Raw genomic sequence first — 13,858 nt, 5'->3', positions numbered from 1 at the left:
AGGAGGAAACCACAGCACACTCTCTCTCTGTCGTCCTTGAACTGTGATTTGCACTGATGCCCTGATAACACAATAATGCTGCTATGATGTAACACACACACACATACACACACACACACACACACACACACACACACACACACACACACACAAACACATAAACACATAAACACATAAACACACACACAGTAATGTTCCATGACGTTATATACCCTATATAACCTGAATTGTGCTTTTTTTTTTACTGTTCTTGATTGATTTGATCCGCATATGATGACTTTAATTACAAAGCTCACCTTTCAGCAATCAAAAAACATTTCCATGAATGCACTAAAGGGAAGAAAAGAATGCCTGAAGATTTATAATATGAGGAGTTATAATGGAGCTATGCTAGAAATGTAGCACGGTTTCTGATTTTTTTTTGTTCCGAAATATATATTTACAGATGTAAAAAGATTAATGTTGTTATAATAATAAAATTGTAATGCTATGTAACCATATGTAACTTTAATACAGACCGGCCTCACCCAGAAACGGCCGTATAGGTCGATTGCGCAAGCAGCTCATAACAACCCATTATTACTTTTCATTATTACTTAGGTGGCGACCTCTCGTTAACCTGGTCCTACCAGACTCTGGTACATTAACCTGGTCCTACCAGACTCTGGTACATTAGCCTGGTCCACCAGACTCTGGTACATTAGCCTGGTCCTACCAGACTCTGGTACATTAGCCTGGTCCTACCAGACTCTGGTCCATTAGCCTGGTCCTACCAGACTCTGGTCCATTAGCCTGGTCCTATCAGGCTCTAGTCCACTAGCCTGGTCCTACCAGACTCTGGTACATTAACCTGGTCCTACCAGACTCTGGTCCATTAGCCTGGTCCTACCAGACTCTGGTACATTAACCTGGTCCTACCAGACTCTGGTACATTAGCCTGGTCCTACCAGACTCTGGTCCATTAGCCTGGTCCTATCAGGCTCTAGTCCACTAGCCTGGTCCTACCAGACTCTGGTACATTAGCCTGGTCCTACCAGACTCTGGTCCATTAGCCTGGTCCTACCAGACTCTGGTACACTAGCCTGGTCCTACCAGACTCTGGTCCATTAGCCTGGTCCTACCAGACTCTGGTACATTAGCCTGGTCCTACCAGACTCTGGTCCATTAGCCTGGTCCTACCAGACTCTGGTACATTAGCCTGGTCCTACCAGACTCTGGTCCATTAGCCTGGTCCTATCAGACTCTGGTCCATTTCATTTGTCCAGAGAGTCTGGCCACTCTCCATTGACAAGTGTTAACATCCTTGAAGGCGGGTACTCTGTTGAAGTTTAAAACTATTGGATCTGCCCAGAGCCACTCTGGATCTGCCATAACCAATCGCTAACGTTTGGTCGTGACGTCTGCTTAGCGTTGCTAGTGTTAGCCTTAGCTAACTCCTTCACCACTAACGGAGCGAGCTGGAATATCTAACTTTTCCTGAACCCCGTGGGGAGGAGGGCCACGACATCATGGCCACCAACACAACTCAGCAAAGATTGTTCTTGCTCTGGCTTTAACTTCTGGATATTCGGCAGCGTTGCCATAACGGACCAAATGGATGTTTGACCCAACCAACCTTCCTATGCGGATTTTCGGCCTTTCATACTACTCGCTACCGAAGTCACTCTTAATGCTACGTCATCTTCTCATTGACTTTACATTGGCATTGTTTTCCGTGGTGGCCACACAGAATTTTCACACATTTCGTGCCACCACCACGTCATGTGCTGTTAACAATTCGTGATCCTTTCACAGAATTCTGTGAGACCAGGCTGGGTTTAAAACAACTATGTGCTGCAGTAAATAGATCATATATGTCATTTTGGGAGTAATTGGCAATCAACCTATTGAGTAGCTGTATTGCATAATATTATCAAGACTAAAAGTTTAAAGACAGTACGTTAGCTGCATTATTTAAGTAAAAGGGACCACACTATTCAGCATCTAGACGGAGTGATGTTGTCATTAACACGTACATTTTTACGTATAAACTCTAACGCCTACTAGCTAGAGCCAGCTAAATGCTGCTAACATTGTATGTAGTTTTATGCTTCATTTCTGTTTGTTTATTGGCCTTTGGTTACATAACGGTACTTAAAATCAAATGTTATTGTTATAACAACAATACCATTTATGTTATAACAGATGAATGAATAAATATATGTATAATATAATGGATGGAGGTACCCGTTGGAGCGCAGGCTGCCTGTCAAGCTCTTCAGCTTCGCCAGTCGGTGGTTCCAGACCTCCAGCTCGTTGATTCGAGTCTCCAGATTGTCGGTGAGCTTAGACAGCTGCTGCACCGCCCCCACATTCTCCATGAAGATCTGCTCCTGGAGAAGGAGGAGGAGGAAAGGGAGGAGGAGGAGGAGGAGGAGGAGGAGACAATACAGTTTCTACACAAAGTTTTTGTTAACTGCACAATAGTCTATATCGACGACGGTTCATTTACGGGATAGTTCCGGCGACACCGAAAGTTCCTCTAGATGCCCCTCACTTTCCGCTTTTGTCTTTACTTTAAACTCCAATTACATCGAGGAAACATGAACCAGAACCTCGGAGCAACGTTACATGCTGAAAATGGCAAGTTTGGTTCTTGGTGATTGGTGGGATTGCTGTGGACGAAGTTCACACACTGGGACGAGCCAATGAGGTCTAACCATGTATCAGCTAATTTAAAGGTCCTATGACATGCTGCTTTTTGGATGCTTTTATATAGGCCTTAGTGCCCTAATACTGTATCTGAAGTCTCTTTTATATAGACCTTAGTGGTCCCCTAATACTGTATCTGAAGTCTCTTTCATATAGACCTTAGTGGTCCCCTAATACTGTATCTGAAGTCTCTTTTATATAGACCTTAGTGGTCCACTAATACTGCATCTGAAGTCTCTTTTATATAGGCCTTAGTGGTCCCCTAATACTGTATCTGAAGTCTCTTTCATATAGACCTTAGTGGTCCCCTAATACTGTATCTGAAGTCTCTTTCATATAGACCTTAGTGGTCCCCTAATACTGTATCTGAAGTCTCTTTCATATAGACCTTAGTGGTCCCCTAATACTGTATCTGAAGTCTCTTTTATATAGACCTTAGTGGTCCACTAATACTGCATCTGAAGTCTCTTTTATATAGGTCTTAGTGGTCCACTAATACTGTATCTGAAGTCTCTTTTATATAGACCTTAGTGGTCCCCTAATACTGTATCTGAAGTCTCTTTCCCGAAATTCAGCCTTGATGCATTTAAAAAAGAAATCTGGCTCTTCTGGCTCCACCTACAGCCTGTAGTGCGATTTGCAAAAATCCACCGCTCCCTGTTCAGATGCACCAATCAGGGCCAGGGGGGGGGTGTCTAACTGCGTGTCAATCACTGCTCATGCACACGCATTCATTCTCCCTTGTGGGAGGAGGGGCTTAGGAGACCGTTTTGGGCTTTAGCAAAAAAGGGGGGAGGGACTCACTCATGTTCAAATGTTTTGGCTAAGTCCTGGATCTTCCCAATCCTACCTACAGCCCCCCGTCGCTGCGTCCGGAGCCCGAAAGCTAGATTGCCGTTTGGTACGATGGTCACATCTCTGGCAAACAGTTGCATGATTTTTTTTAAAAGAAATCCCCATTTTAAGAACCTTTGATTTTTGAAAAACCTAAAAGTAACTTTTGCTGTTCGTTTAAAATCAAAATAGGTCAAATCTTAAATGTCAAAACAACATTAACCAATAAGATAAACAGTCTGGAAGGCAGGAAGAAAAAAGGAGGAGGAGATTACTTTGTCCACCATGAGGAAGTTATGAATTTTCTCTCCGTCAGAACAGGAGACGTCGCCGACTTCCGTCACCGCTGACGGCAGCAGCTCCTTCACCTCCTGAGCTATTACACCTGAAACATCATCGGGTTATTATAATACATCACAATGTATAAAGCATCTCACTCACCTGGTTTAATAATAAATTATAGATTAAATATTGTAATAATGTGGCTTGTCACCTGTCTGGTGGGTGTGGTCTATTCCCATGGTGGAGGCAAACTCTGGTTTATAATCAAACTCAACAATTCTCATCTGAGTGATTCTCTTCAGCTGCTGCTCGGAGTCAACCTGACAAACAAGCAGATGAGCGCATTTTTACCAGTAGAGACATCGAAATTACAGTTGTATATTGATTAGGGCAATAATTCCCAGACTGATCTCATCTTCATTGATTTAACTAAAGCTTTTGATTTTGTTGATCGTTAACTGCTTTTAGATAAGCTCCATGATATCGGCCTCTCTGAAAATGCAGTTTTGTGGTTTAATTCATACTTGCATAATAGAAAACAATGTGTAGTCCTACAGGGAAGTAAATTGGATTTTTTGATTCAAGACAGAGGAGTGCCTCAGGGCTCAACACTGGGACCACTTCTTTTATAAATGATTTACCAATAATTTTTAATAACTGTTAGGTTCAACTGTGTTCAACTTTATGCCGATGACACTGTCATATATATATATATATATATATATATATATATATATATATATATATGTAAACATATATATATACACAAATTCAAGCTTCTCTTCAGTTTGACTTCATTATCCTACAATATTGGCTTTTACATAATAAATTACTGCTTAACAAAACAAAGTCCTATTATATTATCTTTGGTACCAGACAAAAATTCAAATCAAAATCTGGTTCCTGTGTAATAACCTGTAATGATGGCTCTTCTCTGCATAAAGTTGATAAGATTAAATATCTTGGTGTATGGTTTGATACTGAACTCTCATTCAAATTACACATCGAGCAAGTGTTACGTAAAGTGAACTTTGGAATCAATGTTTTATATCAAGCTCGGAATTGCTTTATGCGTAGTGTTCGTATAAAACTTGCCTCTTAACTTATACTTCCAATTATTGACTATTGTGATGTTGTATATCAAAATACATTTAACTCAGACCTTGTTCCACTTAACACAGTATATAATAGACTTTGCAGATTTGTCCTTGGATGTCCTTATCTCACTCATTACTGTATAATGTATAATGCAATTAATTGGCCATCTCTAAGTAGTAGAAGACACACTCACAGGCTTCAACTTATATTTAAATGTATTTATTTCAATTATAAATCCTCCTTATTTAAAATAGTATCTTGTACCTTATACCTCAAACAATGAAGTTCGGCACTCTACTCAACTCTACTTCTCTTTCCCGCAAGTTAAAAAAACAATTGGCAAAAGAGCTTTTTAAGTTTAAATATATAAGTTAAATATAAAGTTTATGTCACTGTCTTACCTCCTGTATGTTTTCTTTGGCGCGGCGGTCGGACGGCTGCATGACGGCGCCCATCACCTTGGCGTTGCCGCAAACTACTAACGCCTCATCAGGGGAGTCGGTGTTGATGCCTACCCGGCCTTGACAGACCACGCCGTCCTGCACCGCCCCGCGCTGCCACAGGGCATCGCCGTCCATCTCAAACTGACCAGGGTTAGAGGCCTGTGGAAAGGAGATGCTACAGTTATACAGCATAAATAAGACAGAGATTTGTGTTGTCAGTGGTTCACACTAGAGTGCGGATCGGGTCGCATTTTTCTGACCGAGCTCGGATCACGTCCAACAGGGCAATAACCGAACCCGACCCGAGCACGACAGGCATTAAGATATTTATGTCCGAGCCCGACACAGTTAAAATCTAATTTTTTTTCTCATACTAATGAATCATGTACGTTTGTTTGTGTGGAAAGCCCACTTTTATTAAGCAACTGTAGGAAGGCATTCAGAAATGTCAACAGATGTCTAACACAGGCGCGCACAAGAGGCCCAATCATATCACAAAAATTAACCTTTGCATCAAGTGAAACAGGCCCATTGGCTACCTACATAATAAGCTGTTTTAAATTTAAAATGTTCAATGCCTTATCGCGCTGATGTGACCGAGCCGGACCCAAACCGGAAAATCATTTCCAAATATCTGTCCGAACCCGGCCCGGCCCGACGGGACCCGACGGGCTCGGGTCAGGTATCCATCCTCTAGTTCACACTTCTTGATCATTAGTTTGTAGTTCATTGGTTTAGAGTTGTTACCCTGACGATGATTCTCTCCGACAACAGAGCTGTGAGGAGGAACATCTCCCCTCCTACCACTGCAGCGTACAGACCAACCACCATCTGAAAATATCTACAGACAAACACAAAGTTAGCATGTACCGCTGAATTAGAGCCCGACCGATAAAGGATTTTTAAGGCCAATATCGATACAAATATTTGGTGATTTAAAAATCGGATGTTCCGATATATTGGCCAATATATATATTTTTTAAAAATCCAGAAACGCGTAACAAAACATAAACAGATTATTTGTAGTTATTTATGAGTCCTCACTAAAATAATATGATAATGCAGTTTAAAAATAAACTTGTTTGTTTTATTGTCACAACAGAAAAGAGGAACATCAAAATATATTAAAGTTCTGATAAATAAAATGTATAAAAATACAAATTTAAGAAACTTTTTTTTTTCCTTTGAACAAAAACACAATAACAAAAACAAATCAAAGAGTGTTGCCAACAGGGACGTTGTAGAGCGCCCTCTGGTGGACAAACTATGCAACGCCAACACTCAGAACATGGTTGAAGGGTGTTTTGTCCGTTTTTATTTTATTTTTCAAATATTCATTTATCGATACCGATAGTTTGGAAAATGCCTAATATCGGCCTGCCGATAAGTCGGTCGGGCTCCACTCTGAATGTTGTTCATTCTTTAATTCATTAACTCAATCACACACCTTTGGTCAGGGTTGGGTTTGCCTTTCTTCCTCATGTTGTTGGACGTCGTCTCGCTGAAGTGCAGTCGGCCGAGCGTTACCTTGGTAATTTTGCCGCTGGGTAGACTGACCCTGGGGATCATAATTTATTGTTTTCAAAATATCTGTTTAAATGTTTGTGCTTTTACAACTTTTTAAAATGAATAACGTAGAGAACACTCAAAAAAGAATCCAATCAGAACTAGACAAATCAGGCCTGTCAAGCTTTGAGTTTCTTAATTTACCTGTTTTCTATGTGGATTATCAAGGTGACATTAAGTGCTTCTTTAAAACCCTTTTACATTGTACTCATTTTAAAGCGATTTAGTGGAAATAGTGGAATGTCAGCTAAGCATTAGCTTAATTTGCTGCAGGTACAGCTCAAAGGTTGTCATTTCAGTCTGCAAAAACAAAGGACTAGAAATGAGAAGCTGCTTTTGTCTCACTCTGTCTGAAAATCAATGATCACCGTTGTTGTAAACTGCCAACACAGTCTCATGGCAGTTCGTGAAATGGTCACGTAATTTAATCTATTTGATTCGTTTACACGGACACGTTTATCAATTTTTTTCCGTGATGGTCAGCACGTTTTTTATAATACCAACAATTGCATAGCTGTATACAGCAGGACAGGTTGGGTTTAGGAAAAGAAGAACGGGACAGTTGGGTTTAGGAAACGTGACACACAAGACGTGATCCCCGGTCTCCTGGGTAATAGTTCTGTGTTGTTAGACCCATCCACCACCCCAACCAACCTCCCTATGCGGATTTTCAGGCTTTCATACTACTTGCTACCGTAGTCGCTCTTAATACTACGTCATCTTCTCATTGAGAATCGTGCTGTGATCACGAAAGATGCTTCCCATTGAAATACATTAGTTTAAAAAACGTGGTGACCATCACGAAAAAAAATTTGATGAGACGTGTTCGTGTACATGAATCAAATAGATTAAATTACGTGACCATTTCACCAATTGCCGTGAGGCTAGGTTGAAACTGTATATGTCCCATTTGTGAATGGAAAGCTTGACAGACTGTATAGCAACTGTACATAAGTAAGGGGGTTGGGGCAAATTACCAGCGCAAACCAAAGTTTTTTCCCACATTGGCCACAAGGGGGCCACAGTGAGCCCATTCTGCCTTTGTGCACTATAATGCAGCGAGGAAGAAGACACACTCAAAAACATACTTGGACAAGCCACAAAAAGCTGAGATTTATGCTGCACTCAAACAGCTCTTTTACAATAGAAAAGACGTCAAGAATTGGACTAACTGCATCCCCAAACTTTGTATCAGTACAGACTGTCTCCCAACTACTAACTATTGGCCATGGTGCATGTAGCAATACTTCGTCTGTTATCTACCTGACAGGGTGGAAGGGCTTCTTGCTGCGGTCAGGCTGAGATTGCTCAATAGTCACCTGGTGGCTTGGAGTTTCCATCTGTAAGAAGTGAGACATACAGGTATCACGAAAAAGAAATACTGAACACCCCCTGCTGGTTGTGTTTCCCACAATATTCAGTAGCTTTCCAGATTCTCTGGCAACCAAAGTGGCTTTTGTAAGATACTAGTAAGTCACCAATCCTTCCCAGATTCAGTTGGCTTTTGTTGACAGTAGTTTGGCCTGACAACTCTACTGAGGCCAGGACTCTTGGTCTTCAAGCAGCTTCAATGCTAACTGCTGCTAGGTTTCCTGCTATCTGTGTTTATGCTAAACTAGGCTAAATATGTCCTGGACCAAGATCTGCACTGGACCCACAACTGAAATTGACATGGATCTTCAATGATCATATGTTTACTTGGGAATCATTTTGTTTTGAGAGGAATTTTACTGTTTTTCAGTCAAAGTTCTGGATGAGTGTTTATGCCTTTCATTGTAGATTGCAAACTGGCTTAGCGTAATTTATCTTAACTCATTAATGTCTATGTAATGAAGGGAACGAACACTTCTTTTTTATATTTTGCTAGTCATAGAGTGTAGAGAGAAGGGTTGAAATGTCTTGTACGCACCTTGATCCCAAACACTTTTATCTGGAAGTGGTCGACCTGCTGCGGCCCGCTCTGTGTTCTGACGTATTGTGGCTCTGTAGCCACGCCAATGTGAACAGTGACCTGGAAGTGGTTCTTTTTCTGGCAGACGAAGGCCTCGTCAGCTGCAGAGTAGTTGAAGCCTTTATCTGTGTCAACGTGGTAGGCAAGAGGAGGCCTGGAAAGGCAGGTGCTTGGTGTAAGGATGGTGATATCAGTTGTTCTGTCCAACACTTTGGTCCAGAGCAAAATATCTCAACAACTATTGGCCAGATTTAATGTTAAAAACACTGATTCAGCTGGTTCTATACTCACAGTGTCTGGTAGCTGCTGTCGTACAAAGTACTCCAATGTTCCAGCCTATACTGTTCCCAAGTTAGCAGCTGGTAGGATCCCAAACCACCTACACTGTTCCCTATACTGCTACCTTGAGTCCCGTCTCCTTCACTGCAGGAAGCCTCAATTCCTGCCGATGGTTCCTCAGACTCGGATCTCCTCCTCTTTTTACTCCCTGGGGAGCTGAAGCAGGATTAGACGACAGATTCAGAGTTCAAACCAAACAACCAATCACTGACTGACAAGGTCACCATATTGCCTTTTTATCACCAGAGTTAATTTATAATAACTTTGTTCATCTGAAAGTTAGTTTTTACCTCATTAGGTCATGTATAAATATGACAGAAAATGTGATAATTGTCCATAATTTGTTGACCACACAAGACAAGTCTGATTTTCAGGTAAAGTCTACGACTCCCTGAGAGTTATCAATGACTCTTGGTCGTGTCTGATGCTGGTGACTTCACCACTCAGCAGATGTGGGTAGGTGTCTCTAAGACTGTCCTACTTTGGCTCCAATCATATCTCAACCAGAGAACGCTCTCCATTGCGATTGGTAATACGTCCTCCTCTACTGCCCATCTTACTTGTGGTGTGCCGCAAGGCTTATTTTAAGTTCCACTACAGTCATGCCGATGACACCATGCTGTATGTTTTAATGACACCTGGTGACAGTGGCACTCGCTTTTATTAAATCTTGACGAGATTAAGTGCTGGATGTCCAACATTTCCTCCAGCTAAATGACAATACATGACACCTTATTCAATCCATGTCACTCCTTCTATCTGATCTGTAATAACATTTGTTCAGTCTGTCAATCAGCAATCAATCTGTAGATAGAAATCTGGGAGTCCTATTTGACTCTGACCTCACATTTGATGGAGGGTCAAGAAGGTTGTACAGTCCTGTTTTCTCCATTTGAGAATATATGCTTTAATAATGCTTTTCGTCCCATTTTGACTTCTATCATTTAATTTACTCCTGTTTTAATCTGAGCTCTCTTTATTGACTGCTATTGGTCCAAAATGCGGCAGCAAGGATCTTAACAAATTCAAGAGAGTGCGATCACATCTCCCTTATCTAAGCCTGCCTTCACTGTCTACCAGTTAATTGCAGAATTGATGTTAAAACTCAACTGATTACGTTTAAGGCACATCTGTGAACTTCTGTCCCATTATTAACTGGACCCCAACTTGAGGTCCTCTGGCAATTTTTTTCGGCTGTTCCTTGGTTAATAGCTAGAGTCTAGATCCAGAGCCTGTGCTAAGGCTCTCTGGCTTTGAGGTGCCTTTTCAGAGGAACTCAGGCTGCTACTTCAGTGTCAAGTTCCTTTTTATGACATATTTCTTCAGCCAGGCATAGTGTAAAAAGGACAAAATGGCAATGGAGGTCTGTTTACCAGGTGTTTAGCGTGGATGTGGAGCCCAGCAGACAGGTTGAAGGAGGCGTGGATAAATTTGAGACAAGGCCCGGACCAGTGCAGGGTGTGACTAAGCTGTTCGAGGGGTGCAGTGGTGGAGAAGGAGGTGTGGGAGGGGTGTAAACCTGCGAGCAGCTCTCTGGATTCAGGTAGTGTGTGTGTTCAGGTGAGTGGTGTGTGTGCCGGTGCAGGGGGGCAGGGGGAGCAAGTGTGGTCCCAGACTTGATGTAAACGTTTGTGAGACCCAAACTGCAAAGCTGTTCGTGGGTCACCAGCTCATGGTGAGCGAGGGCGGGGCCTCGATCCTTAAAGCGACAGGACGACGAAGGGACAGGTGGTTGGGTTGGCTGGAACACTTCAGGGGTGGTCTGCTGGTTGGACCAATAAGGTGGCTCGTATTGGTAGTCTGCCAATCAGAGAAGTGCATTATATTTAACCGTACAGTTTCAAGTCGGTTCACTTGCAGAGACATAAAGAAATACATTTTTGTGAAGCTGTTAGTTAAACTTTAGCAAACTTTAGTATGTGAATTTGAGCTGCTGAGCTTTGGGAAAAGACAATCCTATTTAATTAAAACTCTTAAATGTAGTGTAAATGTAGTGGTTTAAGCTGTGAACAGTACCTGGTATCTGTACAGGTGAACAAGCCTCTGAGCTTGAGTCAGGAGGAGATTCAGGGAGCATGCTGGGAAAACAAACAAACACAAATGGTTAACACACACAGGGCCCTATTTTAACGACCTAAGTGCACAGTGTGAAGCGCCTGGCGCAGGTGCGTTTAGGGTGTGTCCAAATCCATTTTTGCTAGTTTAACGGCGGAAAAAAGGGTCCGTGTGCCGGGCGCATGGTTCTAAAGGGTTGTACCTAGTGTCTTCATTAATCAGAGGTGTGTTTTGGGCGTAACATGCAATCAACCAATCAGAGATCATCTCCCATTCCCTTTAAAAGCCAGGCGCGTTTGGACCTTGGAGCATTGCTATTATGATGGAGGATTTGCACCATAATATTTTTATTTGTAATCTTCTGCATGTGTGTGTGCTGCTGTGCGTCCCTGTGTGTGTAACAAGCACAGTGTGCACGCTGTGTGCACGAGCTTAGGTGCATTTTATTTATTCGCTGTTAAATTAACAATGAAATGCTGCGCTATAGACTTTAGACCAGGTTTTTGTTGGTCAACGGCGCAATCACTTCCCGCTGCCTCAAGATAGCAATACGCCCAGAATGCACCTGAACACACCTCCCTGTAAGACCAGCACGCCCATGGGTGCACAGATGGGCGCAGATGCATTTGCTATTTAAACGACGTGGGCTCTGGACGGGAAATTGACAACTGCGTCAGTCTTAAACTAGCAAAGACACTTCCACTTTGTGTCAGGATTTGCACTGTGCTGCACTGCGCTGCAAGATAGGGCCCTAACAGTGTTGTGGAATATCTGGTTACACCAGTGGTTTTCAGTCGGCAGCTTGCGGACTGGATCAAATTTCTTTTTTGGGCCTCCCAGTTTGGTGGAGAGATTTTGTAATAATTAATGTGGTTTCTGTGAATCTCTGTAAAAATGTTCCGTTGTTTGTCGCAATTCCAATTCCATAAAAAGCTTTTTTTCTATATTTGAATGTTTTGCTGTGGAAAGTAGTTCAGGTGTATAGCATGTGTTTTATATTGTTTTAATGGGATCTTCTCTACAGATAGCTTTCTGTATTTACAACCTTCACTCAACTGATAACCAACTAGGTCAATGCCATTTGTGTGTGTGTTATATAACAGTCTGTGTTTCCAGGAATGAGGATGTTACAGTAAGTTTCCCTGTTACCACAACCAATGCTCGTACTACCGTTTCTTTACACACATTATACATTTCATTACATACTATATTCCCTCTTTAATGTTGTAAAACATAATAACTTAAAACATTAAAACCAATATGTGTATTAGACTTTGTAGGATCATTACTGAGGAGCAAATTAATATAAAATAAAACGTTCCAGGAAAGTTATTGAGCTGGAATTATGTGTGCATCTTACAAGCTGTTGGGGTCCATGTCATTGCTGAGGTACTGCTCCAGGATGCTCGTATCCACGGCCACAGAACTGTCCAACACACCACTGACATCCTGACCTGAGCGTGCACACACACACACACACACACACACACACACACACACACACACACACACACACACACACAAGAACTATGGTTAACTGCTCCTCAGATCTCTGCAGGGTCGAATCTGACCACTAGAACTACTGTAAGGACCTTCTGAACTTGAGAACCTGCTGAATGTTCTTTTCAAGGACTACTGGTGTCTATTAAAACTCCCCAAGGATGACCACTTGAACATTTTCAAGGATCCCTGGAACCTTCTCAACAATTACTAGAACTACCTAAATAACCATAAGATCCTTCTCAAGGACCCATGGTACCTCCTCAATGACTTCACTTCAAGAATCTCCTCAAGTGTAACTAGAACTTAATCAAGGAGTCCTTTTAAAGGATCACTGGAATCAAGTCAGTGACGACTACAATATCTCAAGGACAATTAGGACCTACTCATGTACCCTAAGACTGTCCTCTTCAGGACTAATACAACATTCTGCCGGAGCTCCCCAAGGTCCACAAGAACTACTTCCTCTAGGATCAATATATCTGCCTCTACGACCCAAGGAACCACCTCCAGGAAGACTTGAATCTCCTTAAGAATCCCTTGGCACCATCCTAAGGACCAGTATGGCCTTCCTTAGGATTCCTGGAAACTCTGTAACCGGCAATTTCCACTGGATGCGTAACGGCTGCGTAACGGCTCTGGAACGTCGACGGAGTCATTAGGTTTCCATTAAAGTCAATGTGTGAATTTCCACTGACTGCGGAACATCTGCGTCCCTACTCCGTCCCACCTCCCAGCCCTCCGGAGCAGATACGCAGAGCTTCTATTTTTGCCGGACGCCGGAGAGCTCCGCAGCAATTCAGCACACGGCAGATAGTGCGAGACAGGAAGTCGAGCACAGAAACAAAATAAAAATCTGGTTAATTTTCAAAGTAAAATACACCGTGCTCACGGCGGATCATATCTCCCTGCACTACACCTTGAAAACACAGCTCAGAGTAGTTTCCCCTCTACTCCTCTGGATGGAAACTAACTGGTGTTGGTTTTGTGGTTCTATTTTACGTGAATTCGTGAGATCTCGTGGGTCCTCGTGACTACAGCTGTCAGTCATGGCCGCAGCCGTGCCGTAACAAATCCAGACCTGGTGGGTATTGACGGG

At 42.4% G+C, this 13,858-nt stretch overlaps 1 protein-coding gene across 2 annotated transcripts in view; it reads right to left on the bottom strand.

Moving 5' to 3' along the window:
• The window catches only part of LOC116052015 (myelin regulatory factor-like protein), a 35,811-nt gene that overhangs the window by 16,735 nt on the left and 5,218 nt on the right, over nucleotides 1-13,858 (bottom strand). For both annotated transcript variants that reach the window (XM_035996153.1, XM_031302499.2), the window contains exons 3-14: nucleotides 12,620-12,713; nucleotides 11,221-11,282; nucleotides 10,578-11,004; nucleotides 9,157-9,360; nucleotides 8,824-9,019; nucleotides 8,178-8,254; nucleotides 6,796-6,906; nucleotides 6,096-6,189; nucleotides 5,307-5,507; nucleotides 4,019-4,127; nucleotides 3,801-3,910; nucleotides 2,227-2,372 (exon numbers count right to left, since the gene is read on the bottom strand). In XM_035996153.1, the coding sequence (XP_035852046.1) occupies nucleotides 2,227-2,372; nucleotides 3,801-3,910; nucleotides 4,019-4,127; nucleotides 5,307-5,507; nucleotides 6,096-6,189; nucleotides 6,796-6,906; nucleotides 8,178-8,254; nucleotides 8,824-9,019; nucleotides 9,157-9,360; nucleotides 10,578-11,004; nucleotides 11,221-11,282; nucleotides 12,620-12,713 (1,831 nt within the window). The remainder of the gene's footprint in view (nucleotides 1-2,226; nucleotides 2,373-3,800; nucleotides 3,911-4,018; nucleotides 4,128-5,306; nucleotides 5,508-6,095; nucleotides 6,190-6,795; nucleotides 6,907-8,177; nucleotides 8,255-8,823; nucleotides 9,020-9,156; nucleotides 9,361-10,577; nucleotides 11,005-11,220; nucleotides 11,283-12,619; nucleotides 12,714-13,858) is intronic.

The sequence above is a fragment of the Sander lucioperca genome, chromosome 20 (assembly GCF_008315115.2).
Source record: "Sander lucioperca isolate FBNREF2018 chromosome 20, SLUC_FBN_1.2, whole genome shotgun sequence".
NCBI lineage: Eukaryota > Metazoa > Chordata > Actinopteri > Perciformes > Percidae > Sander > Sander lucioperca.
This window is presented reverse-complemented; position numbering and strand designations above follow the sequence as displayed.